This window comes from Lissotriton vulgaris, chromosome 10 (genome assembly GCF_964263255.1).
Source record: "Lissotriton vulgaris chromosome 10, aLisVul1.2, whole genome shotgun sequence".
In the NCBI taxonomy this organism is placed as follows: Eukaryota; Metazoa; Chordata; class Amphibia; order Caudata; family Salamandridae; genus Lissotriton; species Lissotriton vulgaris.
In genome coordinates this window covers 65,050,146-65,067,489 of record NC_141698.1, presented here as the reverse complement: position 1 = coordinate 65,067,489, position 17,344 = coordinate 65,050,146, and the positions used below count along the sequence as shown (strand labels likewise).

Genomic DNA, 17,344 nt, shown 5'->3' with positions numbered 1-17,344 from the left:
GTGTTGTCGGGACTTTGGACCAATTCATTGTGAGAGCTACCTTGGTACTTGCTCATGAAATCGCCATGACCGAACGGCGTTATCTCTTGACCCCCAGCAAAACAAACGGTCATCCTTGGATGGTTTAATGCATGTACGCTCACCAGAAGGTTGCTTGATCATAGGCTCAGATTCACTGAATTCGGTAGGAGGTTGTAGCCAAACTCCCTCTTTACCGCTGGATAATCCAACTACAGCGGAGCAACCGACTAGCTCTACCTCGCATGATTTGGTGCAACCGAGCTTAGCAATCCCCACGGTGCATCGAGTGACCACTAGGTCTGTGCCCCAATCAAAAACTCCAGCGCTGGAAAATTTACCGGAGCAGGCCTCAAAGAGGAAGCGGGGAGGGGGCCCTCAGAGGCAAAAAAATGCAAAAATGCCTAAATTGTCTAAAACTGGTGGGTTGGGCCTTTATCTATACCACCTTTACCGGAGCCACAGCCCACCACTTCTACAGCAGGCATTCAGAATGTGTCTACCATTCGAACTCTGATGGTTGAAAATGAAGAGAGTCTATGGGCTAGACTAGGGGCCATTATTACAGCATCATTCTCACCAGTTCTTGAAAGACTGACTGCAATAGAGGAGAAAGTAATCAACCTCGAACTTTTAGCTGTGTCTAATCATGCGACAGCCATGGTTTTACTGGGGAAGAAAACTGTGTCTATTGAATCGGGGTCTAATGTGATAACCAACCCTATAATCCCAAACTCACTACCTGATACCTCACAATCATCTAACTCAATACCCATTATACAACCTAGTAATAGGGGGTGGTAACTGCTTCTGAAAACGGCACAGGGGTCCAGGAAGGTGGAGGGAGTGAGGCAATAAACACATCTGGGGAGTCTGCCCAGCTCATTCCGAGTACGCCTAGGGTGGAGGGAGAAGGTCCCCTTGGTAGGATCACTAGGCGCATTGTAGGTAACAACTGCATGCCTGGATTAGATAAACAACTAATCCCTGCCCTTGGGGTCAACAGACATGTTTCACCTGTATTCAATCATGGTCAGGGAAATAGTTTATCTAAACACGACCACAGGGTAGTAAACCTCCCTCCTGCTGCTGCACCACTGGTAGTAGTTTGGGGGAATGTACATATTTTGCAGGAAGGTCAGGTGGTGGAATCCACGCAACAGTTAATGGTAAAAACTATGCACTGGTTGAATGTTAAACTGAAAGAAGCGGGGGTCTGGGGCTGGGGCTGGGACATCTGCAAACAACTCATAATGGCTCTTCTTGGGTTGGCTATTCCTTGAAGAATGGAGGGGGAGATTGTGTGGTGGCTAATTTCAATGATGCACGTGTAGTTAGGCTTATACTTGACTGTCTAGGAAATAGGAATGATGGATTTTGTCCTGCTAAAATCTCTGTGCTCCCTTTAGGGTTCTTCTACAGTCCCTATCAAAACTACCAACTAGGAGTGAGGGCTACCAGTGACAATTGTAGTAACCACTTTGGGGCTATGGCGTATCCGCCAGGACTCAATTTAGCAAATAGATTTGCTCCATTGTCTGGTTTAGATGGATGTGATTGACTGCCACTTGCTGACACACATTAGAACGAAGAGACCCCTAACCCTTTTGACACTCTCCATCAGCTGGATTCACATCCTCACCCAATAAATCCCAATGGAGACTAGGGTATTGAGAATGTGTCTATGCTTGGACAATGGATTGGTTTGGCCAAGAGGCCATTTAATATAATATCCTGGAACATTGCGGGGTTGCTCACGAAGACCAGATCCGAGGACTGGCCTAACTTTATTGAGACATGTGACAAGGCTGTGTTCCAAGAAACCTGGGCTATGAACACGATCTTTCGGACAGGCTTTTTGGCATTCGGCAAGCCGGCAACTCCTAGTAGTAAAGGGCGCCCATCTGGTGGGTTACTGATATGGGTGAGACAACAAGCTGGTTTTCAGGTTAAAGAGTTAGTGATTGATAACCCAGATATTCAGGCTATCAGAATAACTTCCATGCATGAGTCTGAGTGTATATTTATTAACATCTATGCCAGAGGGCAGGCAGGTGGAATGTCCTCCCCGATCATTTCTAGTTTGGATTCTTTCCTGAAAACCTTAAAGGGGCCCTGTTATAAAATCATTGCGGGGATTTTAATTGCACGTTCGAGCCTCTTGGTTATGAGGACGGGAATCTAACCAGTGAAGAAGACGCGGTTTGGGGCGTCCCGTCATTATCGCTCGCCCCAGTCAAGAAATGGACTGAAGCTGTGCTTCAGCTTAAAAGTCTTACAATGGAGTGTGGGCTCCGTGCAGTAAATGTTAGATCTAAATCAGACACGAACGGCAACTTTACCTTCAGCAATGGGGCAAGGAAAAGTAGGATTGATTATTTTCTCATTAATCTAGAATTCTGGCATAGGTTGAGGGATATGGAGGTCGTGATTAGACCAGAGAGCGACCATGAACCTCTTTTCCTGACACTAGATGTGATCTGCACCCAGAACCGGAGTGGTATTCCGGGGACGGTAGCATCAGATGTGATTATGTCCAATGACTCGCGCAGGTTAAAATGGGCGCAGGTCGCCGCGGATGAGGCCACCGTAACTCAAATCAAGTTAACGCTAGCAGACTCTCTGGCAGCCCTTTCCCAATTAGATCTTAATGAGGACACCTTATTAGCCCTTGCAGCACATCATGAGGCCCTGTTCACCAAGCTTGAATCCTATTTGGTAAAACTTAGAATGCGAAGCAACATGGACCCAGGGTATAAAACAGCAAAATGGTACGATGGGGCTGACAGGAAGGCTTACAGGGCTCTGTCCAGTGCAATCATGGTAGGCTCTGTCCAGGAGGTAAGGATTAGGAGGTCTGAATATAAGACTAGCCAACAACGGGCAAAAAAGGCCCATGATGAGAATCAATGGAATTGTAAAAACTGGTGTAGTTTCTGGCACTTAATTAATTGGGGAGGTGACCATGCGGTTCCGGTACCTGCTAATAACGTTTCACCAGAAGCTTGGGTTACATACTTTCAGTCCCAATTCTCCTCTCATATACACGACTAAGAACAGTTTAAGTGTATTGCTTCAGAGGAGATATTATCATTTACCCCGCTAGAAATAGAATGTGCACTTGATGGGGTGGCAGCAGGTAGAGCCCCGGGGCGGTATGGTATCCCGGCAGATATATTTAAATCTGACCTGGAGAATTGGCTGAAATACATCTTCATTCTTGCCAAAGCCTTAGCTAGAGGCACCCCATCCCAGAATCATGGCACGGGCGAAGATTATCCCCATATACGAAAAAGGGGATTGAGCCTCCCCATCCAACTACTGGCCCATCAGTCTTATTGATACCATGCAAAAGTTGGTGGCTAGATTAGTGCTAAGCAGGGTAAATAGGTGGATTGTTGATAATGGGATACTATCCACCTATCAAGCAGGATTTCGCTCCCATGTCAGCACTATAGACCAAGTCTTTAGATTTATGATGTTATATTGGAACACCGTGATCTTAGCTGAGGGCACCCTCTATGCATGATTTATAGATCTCAAGTCTGCATTTGACTTAGTGCCCCTTAATAACCTCTGGGACACTCTTAACAAAGTTGGGATGCCCGCAGAGATCCTCTCATTCATCATTAAACTACATGACTCTACCTTTGACCGAGTTAGATGGGGACAACAAGGGGAGACAACAGAACGTTTGATGGTTAACAAGGGAGTGCGACAGGGGTGTGTTTTAGCCCCTACCCTCTTCTCCCTGTTTATCAATAATGTGGTATCATATTACTCTGACTATCCCACGGACGCTCCGACTCTCGCTGGCTCGAGGGTTCCTTTTTAGGTCTCGCCTTTACCATTCCGCAGGAATGGGAAATGGGGAGAATTCAAGTCGGCAAAATCCTCTTCAAACTAAGGGCTTTCAGCCCCACGGTTTTCTTGCAGTTCACGTGAATCACGTGAGCAAACATGCACGCGCATTCATGGCCAGGGCTTCTCCTCCCCTAGCAGCACTCCTCCCACACCAGCAACTCCCCCCTCCCACACCAGCACCTCCCCTCTCTCTCCCCGCAAACACAGCCTTGCCGTAGCAGCACTCCTCCCACACCAGCACCTCCCCCCTCCCACACCAGCACCTCCCCTCTCTCTCCCCGCAAACACAGCCTTGCCCTAGCAGCACTCCTCCCACACCAGCACCTCCCCCCCCCACACCAGCACCTCCCCTCTCTCTCCCCGCAAACACAGCCTTGCCCTAGCAGCACTCCTCCCACACCAGCACCTCCCCCTCCCACACCAGCACCTCCCCTCTCTCTCCCCGCAAACACAGCCTTGTTTTCATTCTGTGCTATTCAAACAATGCCATATGACATTACCTTCGCCCTACATAAAAGCAAAATTCTTACTTGCGATATTTTTTAATAAATGATTGCACACCATTGTACTCCGCCTCCCATTCACATGTAGTCCAACATAACAACGTTCAGAGAGAAACTCTTTAAACCAAACATCTGAGAACCTCCTCAAAAACAAAAGATAAAGGGACACAGTCACAGCTGCACGTTCTGGCAGACTAGCTTTTGCACGGATACAATTCTTCCCAAAACTGAGCGCGATTTAAAAACCTGCCTTTAATATTTATTTATCCTCCACATGTGTTTAGAGTGCGCAAGCCTGTGTCCGCTGCCGGGGCAGTGTTCGGCGTCCTGACAGCCTTCGTGGGGCTGTCGGACACTGTACATGGGAATAATGTTTGGTCGTTCAATTACAGAGATGTATCTGTGAAACGTCACAGCCTTGCCCTAGCAGCACTCCTCCCACACCAGCACCTCCCCCCTCCCACACCAGCACCTCCCCTCTCTCTCCCCGCAGCCTTGTTTTCATTCTGTGCTATTCAAACAATGGCATATGACATTACCTTTGCCCTACACAAAAGCAAAATTCTTACTTGCGATATTTTTTAATAAATGATTGCACACCATTGTACTCCGCCTCCCATTCACATGTAGTCCAACATAACAACGTTCAGAAAGAAACTCTTTAAACCAAACATCTGAGAACCTCCTTAAAAACAAAAGATAAAGGGACACAGTCACAGCTGCACGTTCTGGCAGACTAGCTTTTGCACGTACAATTCTTCCCAAAACTGAGCGCGATTTAAAAACCTGCCTTTAATATTTATTTATCCTCCACATGTGTTTAGAGTGCGCGAGCCTGTGTCCGCTGCCGGGGCAGTGTTCGGCGTCCTGACAGCCTTCGTGGGGCTGTCGGACACTGCACATGGGAATAATGTTTGGTCGTTCAATTACAGAGATGTATCTGTGAAACGTCACTCGTGTCAATAACTCGAACACATTCGATTTCTCAAGATATATAACTGTGATGTACACTTTTAGTGGTGCAAATAAATGCTTTGCTACACCCCACCTTCCCCCTGTCCCCCTTACATCTGCAATATGGTAAACGTACTGCAGCCCTCAGGGTCAGTAACCCACAGGATAGGTTCACCTATGCTAATTTAAGCTTCCTTTTTCTTATCTTTCGCAAAAATCAGGATAAACTTTTTTTCTTAATCTCCTTTTGCTACAAACAGCCATAAATTCGGTGAGATATCATTTATGAGGCAACCTCGATGCATCAGACAATACCCAAGTGACTCTCGGCCAGAAAAAGCAACTCAGTAAAGACGACAATCAAACCAAAAAAAAAAAAGTCTTTCAGCCCCCAAAGCATATTTTAAAGAAATGTGCGGGCCAGCAGCAGGAGCCACTCACACACGCAACGCCACTCACCCACGCAACGCCACTCACCCACGCAACGCCACTACCCACGCAACGCCACTCACACACGCAACGCCACTCACACACGCAACGCCACTCACACACGCAAATCCACTCACACCCACGCAGTGCCACTTTTACCCACACAGCACCACTTTCAGACACACAACGCCACTCACACCCACGCAAGTCCACTCTCACACACGCAACGCCACTCTCACCCATGCAATGCCACTCACCCACGCAACGCAACTCACCCACGCAACGCAACTCACACACGCAACGCCACTCACACATGCAACGCCACTCACCCATGCAATGCAACTCACTCAAAGCCACTCACACACACGCAGTGCCACTTTCACCCACACTGTGCAGTGCACAATAGGTCTCGCAGTAGGAAAGTTGGAGCTATTGGTTTTGTCAATGACAAAGCCCTTTATGTTTTTAAAATGAAAACAAAAATAAAAGGCATTGTTATTTGCAATTGTAATAGCTCCAACTTTCCTACTGCGAGACCTATTGGCAACGCCAGTGCTTGTTTAATGTTTGAGGACAATACTTTAATTTTGTCAAAAACTCAAGTTGGTCTGCAAAGAGCCCTCAACTGATTTATCTTGTTTTGCGATGACCATGAACTCATAGTTAATGTCGCCAAGACCAAATTCATGGTTCTGCATAAAACTAAATCAGTGAAAGCCAGAATAGTAATGAATAATGTGCCCCTGGAACAAACTGATTATTTTACCTACTTAGGGGTCACTATAGGCAGAAGATTGAATTGGAAGCCACAGATGGATCTACTGGTTGTAAAGCACAATCAACTAGCGGGGGCCCTCCTGAAAGAACATTGTCTATCCTAAACCAAACCAGTGGCTCCGGCTATGGCTATTTATCAAGGAAAGGTTAGAGCCTCAATAATCTATGGAGCAGAACTCTGGGGGTTTGAAAAGGTATCTTCTTTAGTCCAAGCGCAGAACAAGTCCCTGAGGGCAGTGACTGGTCTCCCGATGTCTACACCTCTAAGGCCATTATTGATGGACCTTGGGTGTATTTCTTTTGAAGAGGAAGAGTTTTTTATACCTCTTGCCCATTGGCGACGGCTTTGGACCACCCTGGAGTTGGCAGCCTATGCACAGGCATTTAAGAATATTAGAGAGGCTGATAAATCCAATAAGATTACATGGTTACACAAGATTAAGGTGGCTCTTTTAGGTATGGGCCTTACCCACCTATGGCGGGACCCAGAAGGGAACTCATTTTCCATAAAAAGCAGATTTCAAAGCCTTATACAGGGAGATCATCTGGCAGAAATCCTTTTCTCAGGTGAACGGAGATTCCTTAACAGGCCTCTTTCTGTGCTATAAAATTGAGCATAGCATGGAGGCCTACTGGGACATCATTACAAGTTTTGGAGACAGGAAGCTTTACCACCAATTTAGAGTGGGAAGCCTCCCTACAAAATCGCTTTCTAAAAACTGGCGGTCTGATCAAGACTCGCTCTGTCACTCCTGTCTATGTGAGGAAGAGACTCTGTCGCATATCCTCTTCGTTTGCCCTGCATACAAGGCACCTCGTTAAAAAATGGCTTCAGGCAGTTTGCGCCAAAATGGGAACAAGATCCTCCCAAATGGATTTGCATATTATAAAATCTGACGCCAGCGAAGTTGTAGTGGTGGCTATGGCAACATTTTGGAGCTGGACGTGTGCCATAAGAAGGATCAGGATGCAGGGCACTATGTAACTATGTAATTATGTATTTATGTATTCATCTTAAAACTGTATTTTCCATCATGTAACAGGGTTGCTGAGCTCGGTGCGCCAGTACTCTCTAATATAAACAGGTTAATATGTGTTTATTCCTTGCAAATTACCTGTTCTATTTAATTGTGGATCTATCCTTTGGCTACAACCTTATTTATCCTTGATGATACACATTTTTGTATGTATTGAGATAAGATTTGAAAATGGATTTTATTGATTTTATTCTTGATATTTTACACGTTTTATTAGCCAATTTGTTTTTTTAAATGTCTTTTTGTACATCTGTCTTTTATGATTGTTTATAATCGAATAAAGACTAATTGAACCAGAGAATACACTATGTCCAAAAATATTGTTCTTTTTTAGGTCTCGGCTAGCGAGTCTCGCTGGCGAGATCTTATGTTTTCCAGAGTTTTCCTAAACGGAGGCCAGCCATTGGAGAAGAGGCAAGTCTTTCCATTTAAGCCCAGTCTTTTTCAGATTGAGGGGTGTATTTTTTCGGTCCTTTCTCTCCTCTTCCCATTGGCTGGAATTTTACATTCCAGCCAATGGGAAGAGGAGAGAAAGAAAAACACGCCCCCCCAGTCGGAAAATGACGGGGCTTTTCGGAGAGTCATTTCTGCTTGACCGCCGCCGGAAGAAGTCTGGCAGCACCGGGTAGAACTGGAGCCCTCTTCCAGCACCAGCAGTAGGCAGTACCCAGTGCTACCCCCTCTTCAGCAGCCACTGCTGCTGAGTGTGCTCCGCTCCAAGTCTGAGCCCACCCGCCAAACCTGCCACTTCCCATGCCCCCTCCTCCTACATCCTTGAACCCATCCCCACTCCCCAGCAGCACGCACCGTCCCCTGCACTGCTCCCTCAACAGTCCCCCCAGACCCCTCCGTTCCAGTGAGCACGCGCCCTTTAATCCCGCCGTCAGTCCCCTCTCCACACTCTGCAACCAGCCCTCCTCGCGTGGCCCCTTCTCCGCGGCTGGGTCTGCCTGGCCCTCGCCCTCGCCCTACTTCCAGCCCTCTGCCGTGCATGACCAATGCCCCTCCCCAATAGCCATCTTCCTCGCCTCACGCCGTTCGAGCCCACTCCTCTCCGGCGGCTGTCTCCTACCTCACCGCTGACAGTGCCTGAAACACTCGGTAGCATGTACACCGGCGGGCCCGGCTCCTCTGGAGGCCGCGGCGGCCTGGCAGCTCACGCCCACGCCCCCCCTTGAGGACCGGAAGCTTCCCTGTTCCCGGTGAGAACCGAAACTGCCTCACTTTGAGGACAGGACGCCACTGTTTTCCATTATTCCTGAAGACCGAAGCCCACCTTTAAAGGAAGGACCTCGCGCCTTCCACAGGATACCATCAGCAGCAAGAGCCCAACCCGCGGATAACAGCCTGGGGCCCGGACCCACATGAGCAGGCGGGAGAAGCGGGGAGCCCGGCAGGTAATTAGGGGCATTGCTAGAGGGTTTGAGGGGACTGAGGAAAGGAGAAGATGTTTATTCAAACCGTCAAAATCTGGTAGTTCCAGGATATCTTGTAATGCCACCTAATTCTCTTCAATATGCCCCTCCTTGTTTTGTCTCCCTTTTTTCTAAGTGCCCGTTTCCGTTGTCAAACCCCTTTGACCACCTTCTGTGTGCATAACTTCACGCCCCTCCGCCCTCATACCCTTTGTACTCCAGCAGCTGCTTAGAGAGCTATTTATGCCACCCTTGTCATACGGCTACCTGATGCTTAGGTGTACCGGACTATCTCTGGCGGATACTCTGAAATGACTTCTCCCCCTTCACGTGCTGACCCAGCGACCCACTCCTGCGCTTCGTCGTATCCTCTTACAGACTCATCTTATTCTCTATCCAGTTACCACCCTCTCACACCCGTGTAAATTTCCTCTAGTGATTTGACTTCCCCATTCCTATGACAGCCTAACTCACAAGCCCCCCTCCCTATTTGTAAGTTTTCATCTTTATAGCCACATGCATTACCCCCTTCTTTTCGCTTCCTTAGTGGCTTAGTGTCCTCAATATCCTCAGTAGCCCCTCCAGCGCTGATCAATATTTGTTCTTACAAGAGCCTTTTCATGTGGACTCCCAGGGAGCTCGGGTCACACCTCATACGACAATACAATCCCTCTGGGCATTGACCCCCTTCATAGGATCACTTTCAAAGCGACAGGACCCCACCAGCTAAAACGAGAACGCTGTTCACGCACTAACCAATAGGCGTTTAGAATTTCGGTTCCCGCGAAGAGTGTTCCCTCTAACTATGGGGTTATGTTTACGTTAAAGTACAAACTCTTTTCTGCCACTCATACTCTACATCAACTGACCGTTAGCCCATGAGAACTCATTGTACTTACTGCAGGTTGACTCTACTACTCCGCCCTATTTAATCGGCCTCTCTTCCCTGGTGGTGATCGTTTTTTCTTACCTTTCTTCCCTGGTTGTGATAATTTTTTCTTGCCTCTGCCCCCTGATTGTGCTTGCTTTTCTTGCCTCTGTTCCCTGGTTGTGATCGTTTTTTCTTGCCTCTCTTCCCTGGTTTTGATCATTTTTCTTGTCTCTGCCCCCTGGTTGTGATTGCTTTTCTTGCCTCTGTTCCCTGGGGTGTTACTGGGCAGTGGTGGGCGTGTGGTGAGGGGCAGTGGGTAACTGGGGCATGGACGCCAGCGCACCGGCTGACCTGTGTCTCTGTGGCTGTGTGTGTGGCTCTGTTTTTGTGTGTGTGTGGCTCTGTGTGTGTGTGGATCTCTGTGTGTAGCTCTGTGTGTGTGTGTGTGTGTGTGTGTGTGTGTCTCTATGTGTGGCTTTGTGTGAGTGTGGCTCTGTGTGTGTGTGTGGCTCTGTGTGTGTGTGTGGCTGTGTGTGTGTGTGTATGGCTCTGTGTGTGTGTGTTGGGCTCTGTGTCTGCTAATACTCTCTACTACTCTCTAATGCTCACCTATTGCCATTGTAAATGACAATACAATTTATTTTTGTTTTTTAAAAAAAAATGAAAAAAATGCCATTTGCAATGCCAATAGCTCTAACTTTAACAAAGACGAGACCATTGCATTGTAAATGCTTGTTTCTCATACTATTTTCCATTGTTTCGACAGAGCTACATTAATCAATCATTATTAATAAATTCTTTGTAAATATCTTGGCCAGGACTTCAATTTTGAAGTTGTTTATTAACAATATATAGCTCTTTCAGGCAAATCAAACTCCAAAAGCAAGATCCACCCGTATAGCCATATGTTGTTTTTATAGATGGGAAAGATATGCAGCTCCACTTCGCCGATGGCGAGTGTTAGGTTTAAAATTTCCTTTCCCACAGTGCACCCATTATGCCATGTTAGTTTAGCAATATGTGGCTAAAATAGACGCCAGTTGTATTCACGTTATCTAACCTGCTGAATTATCGTTGCTGCATGTAGGCGTTAGTTAGCCCATGTGACTCCATTTTTTATTTCGTAATCACTTAAAGACTGCTTAGGCTATGCTCACATTAGGCCTTACTTCCCTAACACGCTTGCCTCAGCAGAAAACTGTACTTCATTATTATTCTCTTCTGTTCAAGGCTGTAACTCGACTTGCTAATGAACTGTTATTCTGTTTGCACATTCCAATCTCTTCACGTAGTTCTGCTCCCACGTTAGGAGTCGCGGAGACTCGGCACAGTGGCCTTGAAATACAGATAGTGCGCCTCTCTCGCAGGTGCTAGCTCATCCCTGTGTACCGCCATTGTTCATGCCCAGCTCAAGCCGGTAATTTTTCACCAGAGGCATGGCCGAAGTCTCCAGAAAGGTTTATTATGTATTAGCGCAACCTGGGGAGTCAGTCCCCCTCGACAGACATCTTAGGGTGAAGGTCTGACTAGGCTCCTCTGCAGAGTACATCCCTGAATAAATGTAAGTTTTCATTCTCTACTGTGAGACCGACTCTTCATTTTGGGAAGGCATAGCAGGTGGTCGTAAGAACCCGCGTGGCCCCGTCCTTCAGGACAGAAGTGCTGTCTGGGGTATTCTAGACTAATGCATAGCATTCCATGTTGCTGGTTATTTAATGATTTTAACACAGCGAAGGAGTACTGTATTGCTTTAGCTGACTAGTAACAAACTGGCAGCTTTCCTCTCTTACAGGTAACAGCAAGAACATATGGGAACATTGATACGTATACTAAACCCCCAGGTTTCTGGCCTTTGTTGTGATGGGGATGTTGGACATTTTCATAGAAGAATCAGGTAACCCCAGGGCCTGAAGCAAGACCTGCAGTTAGCAGAAAGACCTCACTTCCACAAAGAAATCACCCTGGGACTGAAGTAGTACATATGCTTGTGAATTCTTTATCAGTGCCCTAATGTCTTTACATATCACATACAAAGAAAAGTGAAGAAAGGAATACTATTGCAGTCTGTTAAACAATTGATCTAGTAATTACGCTATTGTTATATTAACCCTATGCATGGGTCATTTTAACATGGCTGGAGTCATGTTTGTGCACTGTGAGTTTACCTCACTGCACAGATTTAACCACTTCGGCCACATTTTTACGTTAAATGACCGCTGACCACTCAGGGGTGGTTCCTCCATTTGAGAGGAGGAGCGTCACCCCACAAGCCTCAGAGTTGAAAATAAAATAGCAATAAAGTTAATTTATTACCCTTTGATTTTTCAGCAACCCACCCTGAATTAAGTGTCAGGGCGTGGCAGGCCAGTGCTGCTGCGTGGCAGCAGCAGGGAGCTCTGCTCTTTAAAATGCGAACGTCTCTTTGGCCGGCCGTCTTGGGACAGCCAGCCAGACATGCACTTTAAGTTCTCTAACCTAGCTGTCTTAGACAGCTGAGTTAGAGAAAGCACAGGCCTCCCGTGCTCTTAAGAGTGCTGAGAGAGACCGCGCTATCCAATCCTGGTGCGGCTTTCATGCTGTGAAAGCAGCACCAGGATTGGGTAGTGTAGTTTCCTTCATCAGGAGCTTCCTGGAAGACACCAGAGGGCGGAGGACATTGCACTACGAAGAAAGGAAAATTATTATGGTTTTTTGGTGCCCCGCCTCACTGCACTCAGTACAGCCAGCCGCCACTGTCAACCCTGCTGCAGATTACATTAATCGTCAGTGAGAATTTTACTATATATGAGTCTGCTTGCTATCCGATATATATAGCATACTTTACTGCACATAACAAGAATAGAGACAACCATTGATAACCAGCACTCGCAAAGCCAATATATCCGGCTTTCATTTTGACTCCTGATAAAAATATTAAAAAGCCTTTTGCAGTGAAAAAAACAAAATAATTGTTTTCTGTGTACGATGCATCAATGAGAAAATGAATTTAACCTGTCATGATTCTATGTACTTTAATGATAGAAAATAGCTCCTCTAGCCATACAGTGCATGCACTCTATATGAAGTGGAATGATACACTACACAGCCAATAGCATGACGTGACAGTGAAAAGCGCAGCGGAAGCGCAGTCTATGTACAGCTTAAACAATTGATAACGATACGTCATTCAGACAGCTGCACTGTCAAGCCAGACCTAACAAGGGTACACATTTATCAACGAAGCCAAAACTTGTGTAAAACATAATAATCCCTTGTATCACCGAAGTAATACATGAGCATTTCCAGCAGACAATAAAAAAAACTGCATTCAGACAAACGCACGATGATTAGCAAGCCACTGCAATTTCAGCCTTCATTATTGTAACAAATACATTGTTATAAGCCCATATTATGTCCTTCAGACAAGCAGGGCTCCTTAATTGAAACCATAAATTACAGTCTGCTTTTTAATATGCTCTCCACAGCATAGATCACTGGGGAAAATCCTATCCCTCCAGGCAGCCTCATATTTCAGAAGGCTTAACTGCACAGGCGCAGGGGCTCCCAGTGGCAGTCCAGATGGAATTGTAAGCTATGGATCATAAACCATGCTTCTGCGTTGGATCATCTGCTTTTATGTATACTCTGTGGTATGGTGTGGATATCATCCACCACAAAATGGGCAGTGATATACACGTTTTGACCTTTCTCCAATGCACTGGGTCCTTCCTCTGAAGCATGTTGGCAGCCATTTTCTCCTGCCTACACAATTGCTGTTGGATTGTGCACTACATGGTAATTGCGGCTTTTAGAGGTAATCTGCAAAAAGCCTATCAATACTTCGAGTCCGTATGCCTCTTGAGGCACTAACACCTCACTATCCGTTATGGTACAAGCCCAAAACACACATCGGATCCAACGGTCTACATAGGGGTTCTGAGGCCATGAGCCGCATCTGCACCAAAGATTGTTCTGGAAAAAACTTGCAACCCACCTCATATAACCCATGCGAATAAGAGCTGGTGGTGATCAATACATAGGGAAATGATATACATATTCCTTATTGATTTATTCCTTCATGGTCAAGCCCCGATTTCAGTCTTTATTACCTCAACTCTCAGGGTCTTATCATCAAGGCTGTGCCTAGAGAGGATACTCCTTTTATAGAGTAACACAGATAATCTGGTTTGACGCGCTCCCTTGTTTTGCAGATAGCGATCCTGAGACGCAGCCTTAGCCCGCTCGCGGACTGCACAATCAACCCTGTCTCCGTACCTGCCAAGCAGTACAGACGTGTTTACCGGAGGACTCGCCACTGATTGCTCTCTTTTAAGCCCTTATGATATCAGGGATAGGCCAATCAGCCAATCACCACAACCAATCAGCTGGAGAGCCCAGATCTTTACAACACCACCTAGCAAACAAGTGCTACAACAAAGCTTGGAGTGCTGAACACAACAATCTAAATGAGCCCATTCCGTCTAAATCCTTCGTTCTTTGGATGCATGTCAGATCTTAGGATGGCATTTGGGTGCTCACTTGTGCCGCATCAATGTTTCTCCTTGCTTGTTCCAAGTAAATTGCCTTGCTGTGGTCGTCTTCCAAATACAAGCAATACGAGTGTCCTGAGAGCCCGCGCAGGCTACACACCACTGAACTGTCAAATTAACAGCTGTTATGCCCACTTGCTTCTTAAAGCGGCCAGCCGCACCGTCAGACCTTTTCCGCAATCCTTGCAGTCAAAGGGACAGTCTTGCAATAATCAAAGTAAGATTCCTCAACCAATCAGGATGCCGGGAATACTTTGTGCAACACAAAGATGGCCCCCGATACAAGCATAAAGGAGGCAGTTAAAGGTACAATGCTACACAATCAGGGCAGTATAAATATATATATATGGGACTAGCCAGCTATTTTTATTATAAATAAAAGAACAATACTTTAATAATACTTCAAAACCTGTTACTGTTTGGGAGCCCTATTTGCTCCTCAAACATGGAAACTCACATAAATTAAATAAGTGAACACACAACACAAAGCAATACAGTAAAATCACTGGGGAGCCAAGTTGAGCAAAATATATATTGTTTGCAATCACTAAATGGTCGTGCTGTTTGTAATTCCAGGAGAATATGTGAGATAATGATCCTCTTCCAAAATGTAGTAATTCTTTACTAACGGTTCAGGGTCACTAACTGTCGGTCAACCCCAGAAATCTTACAAAAACATTCAACGTACATAATGTAATCTGTACCAAAAAACAGGATCCTAGCATAAAGAATCTACAAGAGCTAAGGAACCAGGAAGGTTTGTTTGTCTCCTGGACTAAGTTTAGTGTCCTTCAGAAGCTTGGAAAATGTATATCTCATGATGTGGGGGATCTTAGCAGCCCCGGTTTAACAGCTCCACAATCAGAGGTGAGACACTAATAGGTACTGAAATGTCATTACCCACAAAGATAATTGGTGTGCAAGTTCACGGTTACAAGGGCACACACTAGAAGGACAAAGCCTCTCTTTAAGCTATCTGGGTCCTTATAGGGCGGATGCAAGTTAAGTGCTGAACCCAAAGGGTGGCTCTGGGACATTTCTTAGATCATCCAGGCAAACTTGGCATGTGATGGTACCATGCTCAAACCAAGAATGGAGTCTAGTAAATACCAGGAAATTGCCATTGAAAAGCTCCCAGAAAGTTGTACACAGGCGAGAAGCTAAATGTTGCTATGTGAGAATGAGTTCAACAGGCAGCCACCATGCGGCTCACCTGCGCTTGAAGATAGCTGGTTCTTTCTCATAGATGTAATGTTAGATGTAGAAGTCAAAAATGAAAGGAGGGGTGAAAAAAGCAGAGTCCTAATGGGTGAAGAGATCAAGATCATAGAGAAGTAGGGAATATGCAGAGTTAGGGGTCACGGAGGAGTAAGAATGTTGCAGGGGACAGGTGCATTAAGAGAAGACCAAGGCCATGGGAGAATGATGGATGCAGAGATCAAAGTCTGTGAGGTATGGTGTAAAGTTGAGTGATATCAGCAGGTATGGACGAGTGAATGATCAAGATGATTGGGGAAGGAATGGTGCATTAAATAAATTTCTACAGAGTAAAGAGTAAAGAAGAGTAGAAGATAAAATACCTTATTTTGAAGACTGCTTTTTCTAGATATCTATGTAACATGCAGATCACAAGTTGAAATGCTGGCCAGGCAAGTTTTGCAATTTGTCACTTTTTCAGTAGTTAAGAGTTGGACAATAAAACCACCTATTAATAAATCCAAGAATTAAGCAATTTGTGTTATGCATTGTAAAACTAGCCTGCTATAACTTGGCATCATTGTACCCTTGCAGCTTGGAAGATATCAAGGAGAGACTGACACCTGCCTGAGAGCCATGCATCGCATTGATATACTGTGTGGATGGAGCCAGCACTCTGCCCTGCCTGCCTGTAGGTGAAACTGAAGTACACAAGCTGACAAGTAGCAACTACATGGTATCAATGGAGCCTGCCTTCTCCAGATTCAAGTCTCCCCCTCAACACAATAATGAGTAGAGACTTTTGTCCAGGACCCAAGCCTCAACCTGGAAGGGAGTCGGTATCCGGAGAAGGAAGCAACAGAAACCAGTAATCAATTTTTGAATTCTTTCACCACTGGACGTGAATCCTTGGCACACTGTGCTTGGTGATGCCATGCACCTCTATAATGGACCACTGTTAAACATCACAGAGCTGGTTGGTAAATTTGGTGGTCTCCTTACCTTTCCTTCTGATAGCACCTCCGGTTTCTTTCCCTGTTCTCCGTGGGGCTGTTCAATGTACGGACTGCTGCCAACGCTCTGCGGGCGAGAAGACCCTATATTGGATAAGGAGAGAAACAAAACATCATGGTCAAGTCTGGTGGCATTGTAATGTGGTTATGGATTACCTTAGCCAACAAAGCTGAACATAGCTGATCAGCCACTTTGTATTATATATTGAGCGTTGGCCAAGCAAAGCCTCCTACTAGAACTTCAGTGACCACACTTCCATTACCTCCATTTTGTAGTTGTAGTCTGAATCTAACACTTCCTGTTGTTCTGGAAGTGCTGCAATGCGACACAATTACCTCTGGGCACACGGCAAGCCTCCGGCTGCAGATTAGCCCAGTCGGCATGTTTTAACTACTTACAAAAAGAAGGGTGACCAACGCGCTGCAAACTTCACAACCCAACCTGAGACATATGAAAAAAGATCATAGGGCGGTGCAATCTGGACAAAGTCTGATCCACTGCACAATTGTCACTCCAAGGTCAAAACTCACACCTAACAATTTCTTTAAGAAATGCCCACCTAATAATGGAAAAACAGGAATGCAAATGAACAAATATAGAAAACTGTGTTGCCCTCATGCTGAGCACAGTGGCTCAGGTCTCAGTCATCCCCTTGTATGTAAGGTGGCCTCCCTGTCCATCAATTTCATAGCCCTACTTGACTAAGAAGAAAGGGCTCCTGACATGCACAAACCTA

General features: G+C 45.9%; 1 protein-coding gene across 2 annotated transcripts in view; it reads right to left on the bottom strand.

The window, feature by feature from the left end:
- Nucleotides 1-17,344, bottom strand: part of CASKIN1 (CASK interacting protein 1) — a 662,583-nt gene that overhangs the window by 85,537 nt on the left and 559,702 nt on the right. For both annotated transcript variants that reach the window (XM_086940483.1, XM_086940482.1), the window contains exon 15: nucleotides 16,597-16,691. In XM_086940483.1, the coding sequence (XP_086796609.1) occupies nucleotides 16,597-16,691 (95 nt within the window). The remainder of the gene's footprint in view (nucleotides 1-16,596; nucleotides 16,692-17,344) is intronic.